This window comes from Lontra canadensis, unplaced genomic scaffold (assembly GCF_010015895.1).
Source record: "Lontra canadensis isolate GAN:19392208 unplaced genomic scaffold, GSC_riverotter_1.0 scaffold58, whole genome shotgun sequence".
Taxonomy (NCBI): Eukaryota; Metazoa; Chordata; class Mammalia; order Carnivora; family Mustelidae; genus Lontra; species Lontra canadensis.
The window spans coordinates 7,915,748-7,932,841 of NW_022631052.1; the positions used below are offsets into that span (position 1 = coordinate 7,915,748).

The following is a 17,094-nucleotide window of genomic DNA, read 5'->3' on the forward strand; positions in this document are numbered from 1 at the left end:
TGTCTCCGAGAGGCTTCCGGGCTGCTGGCCCGAGAGGCCCAGGGTCTAGCTACTCCTGGAAGTGAAGGGCAGGAAGTAGGCCTGGCTCCTTCCAGAGTCCCTGGCATGGTCACCAGCTCTGACCTTGGCCCTTGGGACCCTCCCATCCCAGCTGCCTGTCAGTGCCTACTCCCAAAAATTCAGGCCCAGGATTCCTCCTGCCAGCCAGTGCTGCCCATCATGAACAAAAGGCTGTCACATAAGGAGGCAAACCTGCACATACCCAGCTATGCGTAGTATCTGCTCTGGGTCTTCTCAGAAGTAACAAGAGGCAGGACAGCCTATGAACTCAGGCGCTGGAGTCAGAATGCCTGACTCTGCTGAGTGACTGGGCACATTGTTTAACCTTTCTATGCCTTAGCTTCCTCCTCTGCAAAATGGGAACCTTCATAGTATCTACATCGTAGGGTTGTTATGGTAATTAAGTAATTTAAATGAGGAAGTACTAAGAGTTGTGCCTGGCACATACTCTGGTCCCCTGGAAGGGGACCAGACCCTGGAAGAGAGTTCCTTCGTTATTTGCCTCTATGCCACAGCCTGAAATCATCTCTCTCACTGCCAAGGCAAGAGCTGACAGGGAGCAAGCAGGACACCAGATGACAGAACATTTATGGAGGGCCTGAAACATACCAGACTCCATGCTGGGCCTCTCCTTTGTGTTATCTCACTTCCTCCACACTATGAGCCCAGGAGGGGTCATACTGTTATTGCTGCCACCATTTCACAGATAAGGAAACTGAGGCATGGAAAGGGGCAATCCTCTGGCTGTATCACACAGTGCTGAGAGGTGAGCCAGTCTGTCTGGCAGGGGCCCCACTCTGCCCCTGCACCAACCTGCCAACCAGGGGTTTTTCCCTTTAAAGGATCAAGCTGGGGCTGGGAGAGGCATGGGAGGTACGGCAGCCAATTCTGAGGAGGCAGCGCCCACCAGTTGGCCCCACATTACCCCGAGTAACCTCCACTGCAGGAGGATTGATACCTGGGGGGCCATGCTTAGCTTTGGGGAAATCATTAAATGCTACATTAAACTAGTCAAAAAATAGTTGCATGGCAAGGAGATGTTGAAAGGAGCTTTTGCCCAAGAGCATGAGCACACAAATGTATGCACATACACAATAAGGTGTATTTGTGGACAGAGACACACACTGATACACCCATGAGCACACTCACAGAGACACCTACATGCGGATGCAGACACACAGACACACACACTCAAAGACACACACTCACATGCACACATACAGAAACATGCTAAGATACATACACAAGGACACAGACACATACAAATGTGCAAAGACCCACACATGTACTCAAAGATATGCACACGTAAAGATGCAGTTGTACATGTCAATGCAGAAATATCAGTGCGCTATACTCAAATCCGTCTCTATTCATCTGACTGATACTTTTTGCGAGTCTACTATGTGCTCGCCCCTCTGCTGCCTGGTTCTGGAGACAAGCTGCTCCATACCTTCATAGAGCCTAGAGTTCACACAAGGAGGAAGGCATAACTAATAATCCACAGGGCTATGTCTGATACCTGCCATGGTTAAGTACAATAGACGGTTGGACTACCATCTCAGGGGGTGGGGTGTGGGAGGAGGGAAGTGCCCCAGGGAAATGACATTGAGTAGGTTCCCAGGGTAGAGGAGGAGTTAATGGGGAAAGGGGAGAGAGGGAAGACAGACGGGTATGTGGGAAGAGTGTCCCAAGCAGAGGGGAGCAGGTCATGTACAAGGAGGGGATGTGACGCACAGGATAATGAAGGAAGACATGTCTGGAACATGGAAAGCAGTGGGAATGTGACTCAAGATCAAGGTCAAGAACAGAGGACATACTAAATAAAAAAACTTAAAAAAAAAAGAACATACTAGAATTAAGCTAGTATAAATCTGAAGCTGATTCTGATGAGATGTACACGGTAAACCCTTGAGCAATTGCTAAAAAAAAAATCTCAAGAGAATAGTTAAAAAATAATTTAAAAATCATTAACGAAATTAAAGGTGCTACAAGAGAAAAAAATCACTCAAAGCAAGAAAAGGTAGAAAGGAGGAATAGAAGAACAAAAAAGACACAAGACATATAAAAAACAAAAAGCAAAATGGTAGACATGTGTCTAATTCTATCGATAATAATATTAAATGTGAGTGGATTAAAAATCCAATCAAAAAACAGATTTTTCAGACTGGATTAAAAAAAAAAAAAACAAGATCCAACTATTTGCTGCCTACAGGAGACACTTTAAATTCAGAGACACAAACAGATTGAAAATTAAAGGATGAAAAATGATGTATCACGCAAACAGCAATCATTAGAAAGTAGGAGTGGCTATACAGATATTAGACAAAATATACTTTAAAACAACAAAAAATGTTACAAGAGATAAAGAGAGATTTATAATGACAAAAGGGGTCAATTTGTCAGGAAGATATAATAATTAAAAACATACATACACTAATTAAAGCACCAAAACACATGAAGCAAAATTGATGGAAATGAAGGGGGAAATAAATAATTCAACAATACTAGAAACTTCAATATCTCACTTTCAACAGCAGTTAGAACAACTAGACAGAAGATCAACAAGAAGAGAGAAGACTTGTAATACTATAAACCAAAAATGGTGGGCAGGGTCAGCAGGGCTGAGCCTGTAAGGTTACATTGGGGCCTTTGCCCCAAAGGCAATGGGGAGCCGCTGTACGGTCTTAACAGGTTTTTAGTAATTTCACTAAGCTGCCATGTGCCAAAAAAGAGTGGGAAAGGCCGGAGTGGGTACAGGGAAGCAAACTGGAGACCAGAGTCCAGGGGAGAAGTGATTGGGGCGTGATGGGTAGCTGGGTGGTTGAGTGGATAAATGGATAGATGGGTGCGTGGGTTGATGTGGACAAACGGATGGATGAAGGATGGATGGATGGATGGATGGATGGGGTCAGTAGGAAGAGAAAGTAGACAGGTGGATAGGTGGATGAACTGCTGAGAAGATGGATAAAAATGGGTGAGCGGGTTTATAAAGAGATGAAAGAATGTTGGATGGATGGTAGACGTAATCACCCAGTCCCTGCTAGACTTAGAGTACGTGCGTGCTCACAGATTGGACAAAACTAGAGTGAGAAAAGTCCTCTTTGTTCTGTACTCCAGACCATATCGTCTATAATCCCCCATGAAGACATCTAACCCCTCTTCCGCCCAATAGCATCTCCATATAGGAAGCCTAAGACATGGATGGATAGAGCACCCTCATATGGTCTGGTCACCTCACCTGTCCATCGTCCTTCCTCATGAGCAACACTTGGGAAACACTAGAAACCAGATCCACAAGGCCAGGGTGCAAACAGCCCTTCTCAGACCATAACTCGAGCCCTGGCCCCCCTGCACCAACTCTATTTCTGAGGAAGGGGACACAACACCCCTGGCCCACTGCATAGCTGCCACTTAGAGGTCTCCAAAACCCACACCCGCTGGCCACTTGCACAGGGGAAGGAGCACCTGCCACCTTGCTGGGAGGCATCAGGCATGTCCCCATGCAACCCTCTCCCCTCCGCCACCACTGAATGGTGTTGATCTTCTAAATACTTATGTGCCCAAAGCATTCCCATAGCTAAGACCCTCTCTGGGCAGAGATAACACATCAGTTTGTCACAGACACTCCTTTATCTGTTTCCCAAACAGCCCTTCCCTAAGCCCCAGTGATCCTTATCAGGCTAAACCGAGTAGGAACCAAACATACCTTGGATCCAGGGAATGGACTCTCAGCCTGCACTGGGCAGCAAACGGAAAAGTGAGGGCAAATCTGTCCCCCAGGGGCCATTCCAGACCCAGCCATGGCCTTGAGTCTTGGCTTCCAGAAACCACAGTGACAAGGGGAAAGCTCCACCAGGAAAAGAGAGAGCTTACGGAGCCAAATACAAAATGTAGAATATGGCTGGTATAGCCACAGAAATGCGGGCTGGACTTAGCTTCTAAAAAAAAAAAAAAAAATCTAAAAAACTTTTTTAATAAAGCCTACAAGTCTATACCCTTCCTTCTTTATCAACGACACAATTTATTGACCAGGGAGGCCATATTGACTAAATAAATCTTGATAATGACCAAGGCAGCAATCAATACCTGCTTATTATCAGCCCAGGCCGAGAATTCCATCTTGCGGAACGCAGGCCCGACGACAGGGCGCGCCACGCGGCTCTGCACTCCAGCGCGCAGGCTGGGGATGGATGGCCAAGTGGCCCTCATTTTCCAGGGCAGGAGAAGGGAATCCTTCTTGTGTTATTAATAAATCCCACCCCCCAACCCCACCCATGCCTCTCAGGCTCGTGAACCTGAATTCATTGCCATGAATTGACAATGGTAAAGTGTTTTAAGAGGTTAAAAAAAAAAATAAAGGAAAAAAGACAAGCATAGTGACTACAGATGGGGAATGCCAGGTTGGGGGTAAGGGGCAGGACTGAGGGGATGGGCTCTGGGAGAGGTACCCCGGGTCAGGGGCAGATCAAGAGCTGGAACATGTGTGGCCAAAGACCCAGGAGGTGGATTTGAGTCCAGGCTCTGCTACTTCCTGGCAATGGGGCCTTGGACTGAGCCCTCTGTGCCTCAGTCTGCCCAGCTGTAAAATGGGACAGTAGTAGCTTTCCCTCCCTGGATTATTGTGAACATTAAATGAGATATTGTTCGTTAAGGGCTCTGACTACTGCCTAGCACGCAAAAAGGGTTCAACAGATACCTGTTAGAGAACTGCCAGGCTTCCCTTCTTATGCTCCAAAGCTTGCAAAAGCCAAGCCTGGCCTTGCTAAGGCTAGCTGGGGAGCGTCTGGAGGGGTCTGACCTCCTATTCAGTGCTTCTCTGCAAGGAGCTACTCCACCTAGCTTCTGGCCAGTGAGGCCCACCAGGAGGTCCCACTGCCCCATACCCATGCTCAAACCCTTTCAGGGGTTGCTCTCAAGGCACCTGAAATTCCCATAATTATTGTTGTGGTTAATAAATATACTAATTAATAACAGTCACCACTTCAGAAAGGCTTACAGCATGCCCAGCCCTAAGCTAAGTGTCCGTACTGGGTTGTTTCTCTTTACTTCTTAGACCCTTAAAGAACTTCTCTCTCCAAATGATTATAAAGTAGGAGCTTTATGATGCCACGCCCCCAGCACCTCGTACTGCTCCTAACACAGTGTGCAATTAATGAATAAATGAACAAATGACCTGTCTCAACAACCCAGGGAAGCTCCATTCTAGACAGAGAAACTGAGGCCCAGACATGGTCCTTTGGTCATGGAAGGGAAGCGGAGACTTCAATCCTGGGCCGATCAGGGAAGCATCATGAACCAGGCACTGGGAGAGTAACGTCTTCTAGGTTAAAACATTAACTGGCTGTTTTGTGTCCCCCGTAACAGTTGTCCCATAGGCCACAAGGACCTGCTTTGAGTTGTCTGTGACTGAGGCCACCAAACCACTGCTAATGGTCCACAGCCTGCTGGCAATTAATTAATGGATTTATTAATTAGGATGGGAGCCGCCTCCCAGGCTGGAATTGGGGTCACCAGTTTCTAAAGCGAGACTGACGGAGCTAAAGATAAACCCTCATTCACTGCAGGCCTGAGGCCTGTGCTTAATTCCCAGACGAGGAGTGGGCGACTTTCAAGAGCCAGTGATGGGTGAAGCAGCTGGGGTTCTAGGAGGGACTGGAGCCCCCAGGGCCACTCCCCAAGGTAGAGTCAAGGCAGCTGCCCCACATCACCCTTCCTGTGGCCTTCATCCACTCGATCATTCAAACACTGACTGAGAACTTATTATGTCCCTACCCTCACAGGGAGGAAGGCAGACAGTAAAGGAACAAATAAATACACATTATTCCATTAGATAAAGCAGGTGGGGTTAAGGAGATGGGAGAAGGCTATTTTGGAAACAGACGTTAGGGAGGACCCCTCTGAAGAGGTGATATTTAAGCTGAGGGCTCAGTGAAAGAGCTAGAACTACAGAAAACCTGGGAAAGAGGGAAGAACAAGTGCAAAGGCTCTGCGGCTGGAATGGGCTTGACATGTTCACAGAACAGGGAGAGGTCAGAGGGGCTTGAACAGAGTGGGAGAGTGGCAGGAGATGAGAGGGACAGACAATGGCAGGACAACAAGGGGAAAAGGGGGACCGAATCACGCAGGGCCTGTGGACTAAGCCAGAACAAGCAACCAGGAAGAGGCAATGCTCAGAGTGACAGCTCCCCAGGCTCCCGAGACACAGCAGGTACCTCGAGTGCGTGCCTCTTGTGCACTGGGTGCCTTAGGTAGACGTCCGAATCTCACTTCTTTCCTGCTGGAGACTGTGGTCCTCCAAGAAGCAGATGTAAAGCCAGGGCTAACAGGTAAAGAGATTTATCAGATCAATGCCTATGCCTGTGGGAAGGAGCCAGAGGAAGAAGAGAGGGAAGGAAGGAAGAAGAGCCAGAAGAAAGATAGGAAGGAAGGGAGGGAGGAAGGAAGGCTGGTTGGTTGGTTGGTTGGTGGAAGTGTCCTAGATTGCTGAGGAGTCTGGAGCCAGCAGAGGAGTCCTTGTGTCCCCGGAACAGGTCTGCGTTAGACCTGCACTCCGTCCCTGGCTGGGGCTGGATCTCTAAGAACAGCATCTGGGGCACCAACCAATCATGTTTCCTATGGTCAGGGATCTGCACGGTGCACCCTCGTGGAGCTGCTGGAAAGTCACCGTTCCCACACACATCTTATAGAGGGCAGCAAGTCTCAGGGGAAGTAACTTGCTCCGGGACACACAGCTAGGAAGGACCAGAGCTGGGATTTGAACCCTGGCTGCCCTGTGAATAGTCAATCACAAGATAGAAACAAGAGATGGGGGTTGGGAGGAGGCATTCTGCAACAGCTCAAAGAATTGGGCTGAATATCTAGTTAAAAAAATAAAAGCATTACCCAAAGCTCTTACAGTGTTTGACTGCTTACATGGTGTCCAGTGACCGAGCATTCACTCTGAGCCGCTCGTGCGCTCAGCAACATTTCACTCTCCATCCTTACCCTCCAGGTGACCTATGACAAGAGCAAGGAGGGGGCTGGGTCCACCAGCCTGCTCAGAACCTGCGTGCAGCCTGGCCTCGAGGCCTTCCCGCAGTTCCTCACACGCACCCATCTTCCGCCTACCTCACAGTCTTAGCACATGTTATTCCCTCTACTGAGATGCTTTTCCCTGACCTCATCCTTGAGATCTCAGCTGAAGGGTCACTTCTCCCAGCAAGAATCTCAGAACCTCAGAATTTAATCCTAGCGCACGACTACATACCCGTCTGTCCCATGCATCCACCTTCCCCACTGTCTATGGGCTCAGTGAGAGCTGTCACTTTGCCTTCTTTGTTCCATGACATCTCCAGTATATAATTATTGGTTATAATAGTTATGCTATTTATTGTTAATTATTGTTATTTATATAATTATTAGTTTTAATTCTTAATTATACCACGAAGTGTAGGGTAGAGGATGACAGCAATGATTAACATTATATGGAACGTCTACATGCTGGGCACAGATATCACAGCATTTGCCATGTATCTACCCACTTAATCCTCAAAACAATCCTTACGGAAGTGATGCTACTACTATCCCCATTTGACATATGAGAGAACCAAGGCTCAGAGAAGTTAAGTGACTTGCCCAATGTTACACAGCTGGTAAGTGGGAGAGCTGAGACTTGAGCCCAGGCCGCCCGGTTCCAGAGCACCCACTATGTCTTTGGGAGGCGGAGGGTACAAGGCGGGATTCTGTAGCCCATGCCACACCCCCTCAGATACCTGGACCCACAGGCGCTCATAAGAGACAACAGGTACCCCAAATATGTGCTCTCAGCAGAGTGGCCTCTGAGTGGCTGCCCTGCCCAGGGAAATATGCTCCCGACCGAGCCACCTTAGTGACCCCTGTGGTCTCCCTGCTCACAGCACCCACGCTCCAAACAGGTGGCTGAACAAGTCAATCGACCATAATGGTTCCCGGGGAGCCATTCACCCTATCCAGTTTGAGCGACGGCAGCTCGGAGAGTCTTAAGCACTGCTCGGCTCCGGGCGTCTCGGGCAGGCGACCAGCTCGGGCCAAAGAGGCCAAAGGATTGATTTTTTTCTTTCTTTCTTTCTCTTTAATGACAAACGCACATCCTGGAATTGCTGTTTCATTTGGCTGAACTGGAGGATGGCAGAGGCGGAGGTGGGGGGGTTACTAAAGGAACTGGAAAGGAAGGAGGGGCAGCCACAGGCCCCTTCTGGGGGGTGCCTGAGCTGCTAAGAAGCAGAGTCAGCAGCATCTGTGCTCTCCTAATCCTGTATCTTCATGGAGCTGGTCAAGGGCCTTTCATTTTTTCTGGAGGTACAGCCTCTTCTGACACTAGGCACTTAGGAAAAGGCAGCCAGTGGCCTTGACATCCACCTTCCTTGTGACCTGCCTCATGACCCCTACAGCTGGCCTGATCTATTGGAGACCTTCAACCCAGGCCCTTTGCACTGGCTGTTCCCTCAGCTTGGCATGCCCTCCCCAGGTCTTCACTCCCTGCCCAGTGTGGCCAGAGCTCTTCATTCGTAAGGGACCCTGGACATCTGGATTTCATAGGTAACATCTCCCGTGTTGTAAATGCTAACAACTTACACGACAGTGTTTTTAAATATTGCACTAATTTAAACAGACACATCTGTGGACCATAAACAGCTCCTAGTCTGCAACCTCTGTGATCACAGCTCCCCAAATATAAGACATTACATACAATATTAGTAATGTGTTAATCTAGTGAGTCCCCAATGGAGAAAGAAAGAAAACTTACCCAGAAATCTCTGAAAGAGCTGGCAAGTCCAGCAAGTTCTAGGAACTGCTATTTATTTGCTTTTTCACCTTGTCTTACAAGCTAAAATAACCACCGAAAATAAGCCACTAGGCACTTGGAGAACGGTAACTGTGTGCCCAGTATGTGTTAAACACCTTCGTGTTCAAAGTGCTTTAATCTCCAACAACAACCTAGAAGGTGGAGACTATTAGTAGTCCCATTTAAAAACAAGGACAGCAAAGCTCAGAGAGGTTAAGTGACCCATCCAATGTCTCACAGCTAGTAGATGACATAGTGCCAGGATTAGAAGCCAGGCAGGGGCCCCTCACCATCCTGGCTCCTTGTACTTCCCTCTTGAAGTAAAGACTAAAGAACAAATTCCTGTAATTAGCTTTGATCCACCTTAATACTCTTAACTGGCAAGTGAAAAACTTCAGCCATGCCACAGCCTGTATGACAGCCATCCCATAAAACCAGAGGACCAGGATCAGCAAACTCTGGCCCATGGGCCAGATCTAGGCCTCTGCGTGTTTTTTGTGAAGTCTGATGGGAAGACAGCCATGCCTGTTCATTCTTACTGTGTACGACTATTTTCATATTACAGTGGCAGAATGGAGAACTTACAGAAACCAAATGGCCCACAAAGCCTAAAGTATGTCATTATCTGTCTTTTCATAGAACACTTGCTACTTCTGAGGGCCATCTAGATGGTTTCCTAGAGTGTCTAGAGATGCCACACCAGGAGAAGGTTCCTAGGTCAAAACCCTTGGGGAAACACTTTCCTTAGAGACACAGAAGCGCATATGCATATTAAAGAATACAAAAGGTTGTAGAAGCTTCTTTAGCTCTCTTTAGGCTGAGTGGTCTTAATATTTGGGCTGAGACTGAATGAAATGAAGGATCTGGGGGAAAAGAGCCTCACCTGGGTGGAGGGAATTTTAAATCCAAAGGCCCTGAGGTAGGAAAGTGCTCAATGCCAATGAGGGACAAAAAGAAGGCCATTGTGACTGGAGCAGAGTGAGGAGGGGGAGAGAGGCTGGAGATGAAGCCAGAGAGATAACAGGGGGGCAGATGATGTGGAGACTTGCAATCAGGGGAGAGGACTTGGGATTTTAATCTACGTATAATGGGAATACTGTCCTGTTCCTGCAAAACACTACAAGCCATTTCCCTGAATGGTTCATCAAGGCTTAGAAACCAAGAACTCCATCCTGAACATAATTTCTTGTCTCCAAAACTGCTTAGAAAGTCAAACCCTCCCACCCATAACCACACAGTGGGCCCCAAGGTCATTAGAAGACAATGCATTTAACTGTCACACAAAGTGTGTCAGCTTCCTTCACCTTTACAACGACCTGATATGGCAGACCAGATGGGTACAACTGGCCTATGTGATGGGTTAAGAAACAGGACATTTGGGATATTGGATGATTCATCCAGGAGTGCCAGAGGCTGCACAGACAAGAGCTCTTGGGGCATTTCCCCTCTGCCAACCACCTCCACCTTCCCTGACACCTGCAATATAAACCACAGTCATAAGTGAAGAGGACACACCCCAGTGAGAAAAATCAAACAGGAGAGTGTATCCTGAATTCCAAAACCAGGAACAAAGGCAAGCTACCACCTGAGTCCCCTTCCCACAGTCAACCTCTGCCAGACTTGGCCTGTGAATTAGATAACTGGAAGCCACCAGAAATTTAGCCCTTTCAGGAACCAGTAGAGAAAACCAGTCTCTGGACAGCCATGTCCACCAACACCCAGGACCAAAATCAGCACCAGGCAAGGTGTTCATGTTTATTATCCCATTCACCAGAAGAAAGGTTATTATGATACAATGTCAAGTCCAAAGACAGAATCCTCTTTTTAACAGGAGAGGAGAAGGGGGAGGAGAAGAGGAAGGAAGGAAGGAAGGAAGGAAGGGAGGGAGGGAGGGAGGGAGGGAGGAAGGAAGGAAGGAAGGAAGGAATAAAAGAGAAACCACCACCACCACAACTAGAAAAGCTAAATAGCACCATGTTCATCTGAAATAACCCACCGAGATGCTTATTTACTTCTTTAGGCTTGTCTGTGGTTTCGCAATTTTCTACAGTGAACCCAGGTATTTATAAAAGAAACTTCAAGATCTCCAATAGCAAAGGTGGTCAGAGATGAGACAGTGCTTGTTTTTCTTCTAGCAAAGACAGAGCCCATCTTGGGGAAGCAATTTCTGTCGAGATGAGAAATCAGAATTTTGGGATGCCCAGAAAAGACTGCTGGGTTCTTTAAATAAATTCTCTAACACCTGTTTCTAGCTCCTTCTGCAAAAAAAGGCCCACAGGGTATGGGTTCCAACGAATGGGAGAGGAAGATAGAATGGGCTCCCCCACTGGTTGGATTTGTAAGGGTCCAGGGGGCCATCCAATTGTTTGGTCTTATTCACAGAGCTGCTATTAGAAATCTCCCTTCACCCCCTGTACCCCCCACCTCTCCTCGTCCTCCTCCCTCGGACCCACCCACAGCCCTTGCCTAATGCCAACCTATCTCATGGCCCCCGGCTATGGCAAGCCCAGTCTGCTCACGCTCCCCACCCCGGCAGCAATGCTATTACTGCGAAGTTTCCAAAGTTAGGATTCCGCCAACAGGGCTGATAGCTTATTTACTGCTGTCATCTATAGAAAGAGGAATTTTGACACATTGTTAAATGATAGCACATTTAGATAAGTCAAGCTGTCAGAGGCTCTAATGGATGTCTAAACTCTCTGTGGCTGATATGTAAAATTTATGCACTTCAGAATATCATAAGGTTATAATATTTTAATCACATCCACGCTCTTTCTAAACTTTGAGGAGGCAAAAACATTCCATCAAGCACCATCTCCCATGCGCACCTTCCCAAACGTTCCTCTAGACTCCTTTTAAAAGCCCAGCCTCTCTTGCTTTCCCTGTTGCTCTTCCTCCCTGAAAACTCAAACCCTAAGCAGAATTTGCGTCTTCCTCCCAAACTTGTCCTATTTGGTCCTTCCAGCCAACCTCTTTCCTCCTAAGAAACACAGATGTGAATTTGGAGGCAGGAGCCCTCATTTCGACTGGACACCGTCAACTCTCATCAGCTTGATTAGCTCTCTTAAAGGAAAAAAAAAAAAAAAGATAGCACAGGAGACTGGACCTGGATCATCATAAAAAAAAGTGGCTAAGTAAAGCAGAAAAAGAAAATCATAAAGGTATGAATCCGGTTACAATGATTATACACAGAAAAGCCATAAAAAAATACTGCATTAGTAATGTTCACCATAAAGCAATCTTATAACCAAATGAAATATGCCTAGCATTATCTTTGGGATGGAATTTTATCTCTTGTTTCCGGGACTGCTAGCAGCAGAGGAAAAAAAAAAAGGAGAAAAGAAAGGGGGAAGCAGTTTCAGGGGTCCTGGAATAGGGTACCACATGTCAGAGCACCTTTACCATCAGCCGTAAGTCGTTAAGACTCGCTGACTGACTTCCATCCTAGGAAAACGGCCCTGCTGTGTTCAGAGACGGCACTGGAAGGAATAACTGGACTGCTTCCATATTTGAAAAAATATATACTTCCGGAGGGCTGTATGCTGGGCTGGTACAAGGTCACCTTTCTTGCCAGGATTGGGGTGGCGTCAGCAGCATGGTCTGGCCTGGGGACACAGGCCGCCTTTGCTGCCTCGGCCACTTTAACACTCGGCAACCAGGCTTCGAGAAACCACTGAACCTGAACAACCAAGAATTGAAGCCACACACCTCCTCACACTCACAGGCAGCTGGGCCGCGTGACGAGTGGGCTCAAAGCTGTCAGCCTGCACAGGGCCTGGGGTGGGGGCCCGGCTCTCCTACCGGGATCTCAGAACAAGCCAGCAGAAGTTTTCCTTTCTGGTTATCTCCCCTATAAGAGGAAAGTGGGAAGGGGAAAAAATGAAAACAAAAGTGTGGCGTAGGAGTCATTAGCATTATGCACAAGAGATGATCCCGGGCAAAAGTGCTTAGGCTCATAATCCGTTTCCAACAAAAATGCCATCAGTGAGAATGCAGGTTGAAGCCGCAGGCCTGTCGGGCAGGGGAGCCACTGAACACTTCAGGCTGAGGGTGGGGACTGTGGCAGATGTGAAGGTCTCAATGTTTGCATGCAGCTAAGGCTGCCACGTTTATTTCTCTGCTCTCTAGAAGTGTGCAGCCTTTCAAACTCCCTCAGGGACACCCCCCCACACTTAATATCCATGTAAATGAGCTTACCCCCTTCCCTGAGAGCCTGCTCCTTTTGTGCCAGACACACCAGCCATTTTCTTAATAAACACCACCACCCTCCTCCTGTGGGGGTGGGGGTGTTGGTCCCATTTCCCCTTCACCTGAACAAGACTCTCCACCCCTCCATCTTATCATTTCCAGTTCAAATTTGCTTTTCTACCTCAGCATCTTCTAAAACCCTAACAAAGGGTTCCTAGATCAGTGGGAGTCCAAATGGAATCAAGATTTGGGTGACCTCAACAGCTCCACAAAAGACCCAGGAGCTGGAGAAGGAAGCGAGTGAGGTTCAAACCCCCTCCCCCCAGCTCAGAAATCGGCCCCCTGGGAGCCGCACCCACCCCTCAGCACCCAGCCCCAGCTCTAGCCACCCCTCCGGGCTGCGGCCGGAGCTCCCTGGATTGAAAACGAGTTATCTAATGAAAATTGTGTTAACTGACATTCTGGCCAACCGGGAGCAAATACCAGCGCTGTAAATCTCGACGCGGAAATTTTCTCCAGCCCAGAATAACAATAGGACCCTGAAAAGGGCTTTCGCCAGCCCTTCTGGTTCCTCTCCTCTTGTCTGCCACGTTCTTGTCATTCCTTATGTTACAGAACATCAATCATAAATAAAGACGCTGTCCCCCAGCCGTGCCCCGGTCTCATTTACAAACATTAGCAGGGAATACGATTACCATTGGCCTTCGTGCCAAGCCCAATGTGGCTGCCCAACTCCCTCTCTCCCTCTTTCTCTATTTCTCTCTCTCTCCCCCCTCCCTCCCTCCCACACACACCCCCCACTCTTTCAGAAAGGCCACTTTAGCATCATTTAAACGGGCAAGCACAGCTCACAGCCTGGCCCGCCTCAGCTGGTCACCAAACTGTAGCCCCAACTCGAGAGAGGACCTGGAATTGCAAGGCACTTGCAGTTATTAACTGCATGCCTGAGTGCCCCGATTTTCTCTCCAGCTCAATGGCTGGGGGAGGGGACGAGTGGGGGGTTAGAAAGGAGGGGGCTGGGAAGTGGCTAGGAGGAGGAGGGTATAGGAACCACTTATCAGAAGAAACTTAAGGAGATCTGCAGGCGGATTTTCAAAAAAGAAATAAGTGTGTCCCTTTTTATCTCCAGACTGATGCTCTCACTTCTTCTGCGAATGTCAAGGCCAAGGCAGGATGTTCTAATCGCCTGGTTCTCAGCAACACTTCCCCGCCCCTTGTTCCCACTGCATGCCGAGACTTTGCAAGACTCCAGGGTTTGGGAGGACTTGGCAGGAGCGTCCTGGGGCACCCCAGAAAGTACAGAGCCTAGAGCAGTACCTTCCGCGGATGTTCTCTGAGATTCCACCCCCAGTCCCACCTCCTAGGGGATTAGCACAGAACACCCCCAAATCTAGGAGAGACATACAGACTTCCAGGGAAAGGTGGAGTGGAGGATATTTGGGAGGGAGTAGCCCTGGGGAAAGAGAGGGAAAGAGAAAAAAGAAAAGAGGGGAGTGGCGGGAGGTAAAGCAAGAGGCAGAAGACTGCAAGGGAATCTCCCATTTAAAAGTTCCCATGGGCCCGAGAGCCGGGAGTCACCTGCTCTGCGCAGCTCCAGGCTCTCCACGGCCCCCGAGGCGGCAGCGCAAACTTGCGCGCGCCCCGGGCCCATCTCCACCGCCCGCCCCATTTGGACTTAAAAAGAGGGTGGAATGGGGGTAAAGGCAAGAAGCAAAGACGAACCCCGAGAACCCGGCCCGAGGAGAGGTCTGCCGGCGCAGGCGGCCAGTCCGGTGATGGTGGCAGCTGCAGCTGGGGCGGCAGCAGCGACGGCCCTTGGGTGGCGGCGCGTCCGGGCTGCGCAGCCAGGCAGGCGGCGGCGGCCGAGGTGCCGGCGGCCGGCGGGGCGCGGAGCCGCCTCCACGCCAACCCCAGCAGCCTCCTCCTCCTCCCTTCTCCTTCTCCTCCTCCTCCTCCACCTCCCTACCCACCAGATCCCTCCCTCCCTCGCCCAAGCCCCAGCCGGCCGCGGACAGGCACGCGGCGCGCTCCGCGGCCTCCCCGGGCGCCGCGAAGTTGGGAGGCGCGCAAAGTGCAGCGCAAGGGGGGCTGCCGGGGGTCCCGCCGGCAGCCCCCTGCCCGGGACCGCAGCCCCTGCTTTCCCCGTGCCTCGCTCGGCCGTTCTCCCGCCGGCTCGCTCCCCGGGCCGAGGGCTCACTAGCGCTTCTCCATGGTCGCGGCGGCTAATCGATGATTGAACCGAACAAAGAGCAGCGGCGAGATCAATTCCTAATACCTATCGATGGGCAGCGGGCAGCCGAGCCCCAGCGAGCCCCAGCAGCCGCCGCCCGCCGCCCCGGGGCGCCCGCCCACCCTCCCGGGGACCTCCCCAATGCGCCCAGGGCGCGCCCTAGGGCTCCCCACGGCCGCGCGGCCGGCGCTGCCCGCACTAACCTGGAGTCGCCGTAGATCAAATCGCTTCCAATATTGAAACATCGATCCCACATTGGCGGCCATCTTGGGGGCTATTCGAGACGCACACACACAAGAGTTTGGCTTTTCTCAATGGCTGCACTCAATATCCGGGCTGGACTCCCCCCAGCCCCGGGGCCGCCGCCGGCCGCCCGGGCCCTGAGCGCCGCCGCCCGGGGCCCCTTGGGCGTCCCCCGGCCTCCTTCCACCCGCTGCCCCTCGGCGCCGCCGCGCCGCCGCCGCCGCCGCCGGGCCCGGGAGTCGTGCGCCCCCCCCGACCCCCGGAGGGCGCGGGCGGAGCGCGCCGGGCGGGGAGCTTGGCGCCCGCCCGGGGGAGGCGGCCGAGGATGGGGCGGGAGGGGAGGGTGGGGGGGAGGCAGCCTCTTCGAGAGGCGACGGCGCCGCCGCTGCCCTGCCTGCAGCCGGCTCCCGGGCCCGCGGAGCGCTCGCTGCATCTCCCCCCCAAGTCCGGGGTCGGTGTGCCGCGCGATTGCACTTGACTTTGGCTTTTTGCAAACTTATCAATACTGACGTAACGTGCTGATCAATGCAAAGGGAAGTTTGGGAGGGGGGGCTGCGGGAGGCCGGCAAGCGGAACGCCAACACCCCCCACTTCGCACCTGTCTACCCCCCCACCCCCTGCATTGCATACTTAAAAAAAAGTTAATAGTTTGCGATGCATTTTTTTTTTCTTTTGCAATCAGAGGACACACAACACGTGCCTCGGGCTGCCACCGCTCCTCCGCCAGCTAAGCTTCGGATCGGAGGGTTGCAGCTCGCAGGTAGGGCCGCGTAGACTCGCGGGCCGGCGGGCGTCTGGGAGCCTGCCAGCGGGCCGGTGGAAGCCGCCCGGGGGCGCCACTGAGTCGTGGGAAATATCACCACTGCCGCGCGCAGTTTCCAAGCCATCATACTGTTTTGATTATTATTGGGGAGCGGCGCCTTAGCCAGAGATCAGGGTTCCTTGCAAGGCGAGGGGATGGGGGCGGGCTTCAGATCCTTCGCAATAGGAATTCTTATTACTGTTATTATTTGGGGGTCTAGAGATAAGGGCTCCTCATAACTTTAGAATGGGAGGCCCTTTTACTGTTACGATGATTATTGGAAGGGATCCTTAGCCAAATCTCTGGAGCACTTTAGCCCCCTCAGTGAGTTGGCTTTTATTATTTGCGTAGAATGGGTTAGCTTTTATTGTTATGATCTGTTGAGGGGGCCGTAGCCCTGCTATGGGGTCTTTGGATTCTCAAAAACTACAGAGATTTCTATTGTTATCATCATTATTATCCGAGGGCCCTTCTAGCTGGGGACCTCAGGTCCTTTGCAGTATGAGACTCCTGTCTGAGGCTCCTGTCTTTTGGGAGAAAGTCTTTAGCTCAGCTAGAGGGAAGTTACCTCTTCTGCAATTTCTGACCTTGGACAATAGGGATGAGGGATAAGTTTCTTCCTTTACATTTTTCCCTCTTTTTGCCTCTGTGCAAGCCAGAGGTTCCCAGTCCCCTCCCAACATCCCACCCCCAGGAGGATCTCAGACCCCCTAAAACCCTCCATCACTAACCCACTTATCCCACCCCCACTCTTGACCCTGGGGTCAT

At 50.5% G+C, this 17,094-nt stretch overlaps 1 protein-coding gene across 4 annotated transcripts in view; it reads right to left on the reverse strand.

Annotated features, from left to right (window-relative positions):
- CUX2 (cut like homeobox 2) overlaps positions 1-15,706 on the reverse strand; it is a 254,098-nt gene extending 238,392 nt beyond the window's left edge. For 3 of the 4 annotated variants that reach the window (XM_032876295.1, XM_032876294.1, XM_032876291.1), the window contains exon 1: positions 15,485-15,706. In XM_032876295.1, coding sequence (XP_032732186.1) covers positions 15,485-15,547 — 63 coding nt within the window. In that variant the 5' untranslated portion in view covers positions 15,548-15,706. The remainder of the gene's footprint in view (positions 1-15,484) is intronic. The other variant, XM_032876293.1, reaches the window with a different exon arrangement.
- Positions 15,707-17,094: the final 1,388 nt, after the last annotated feature.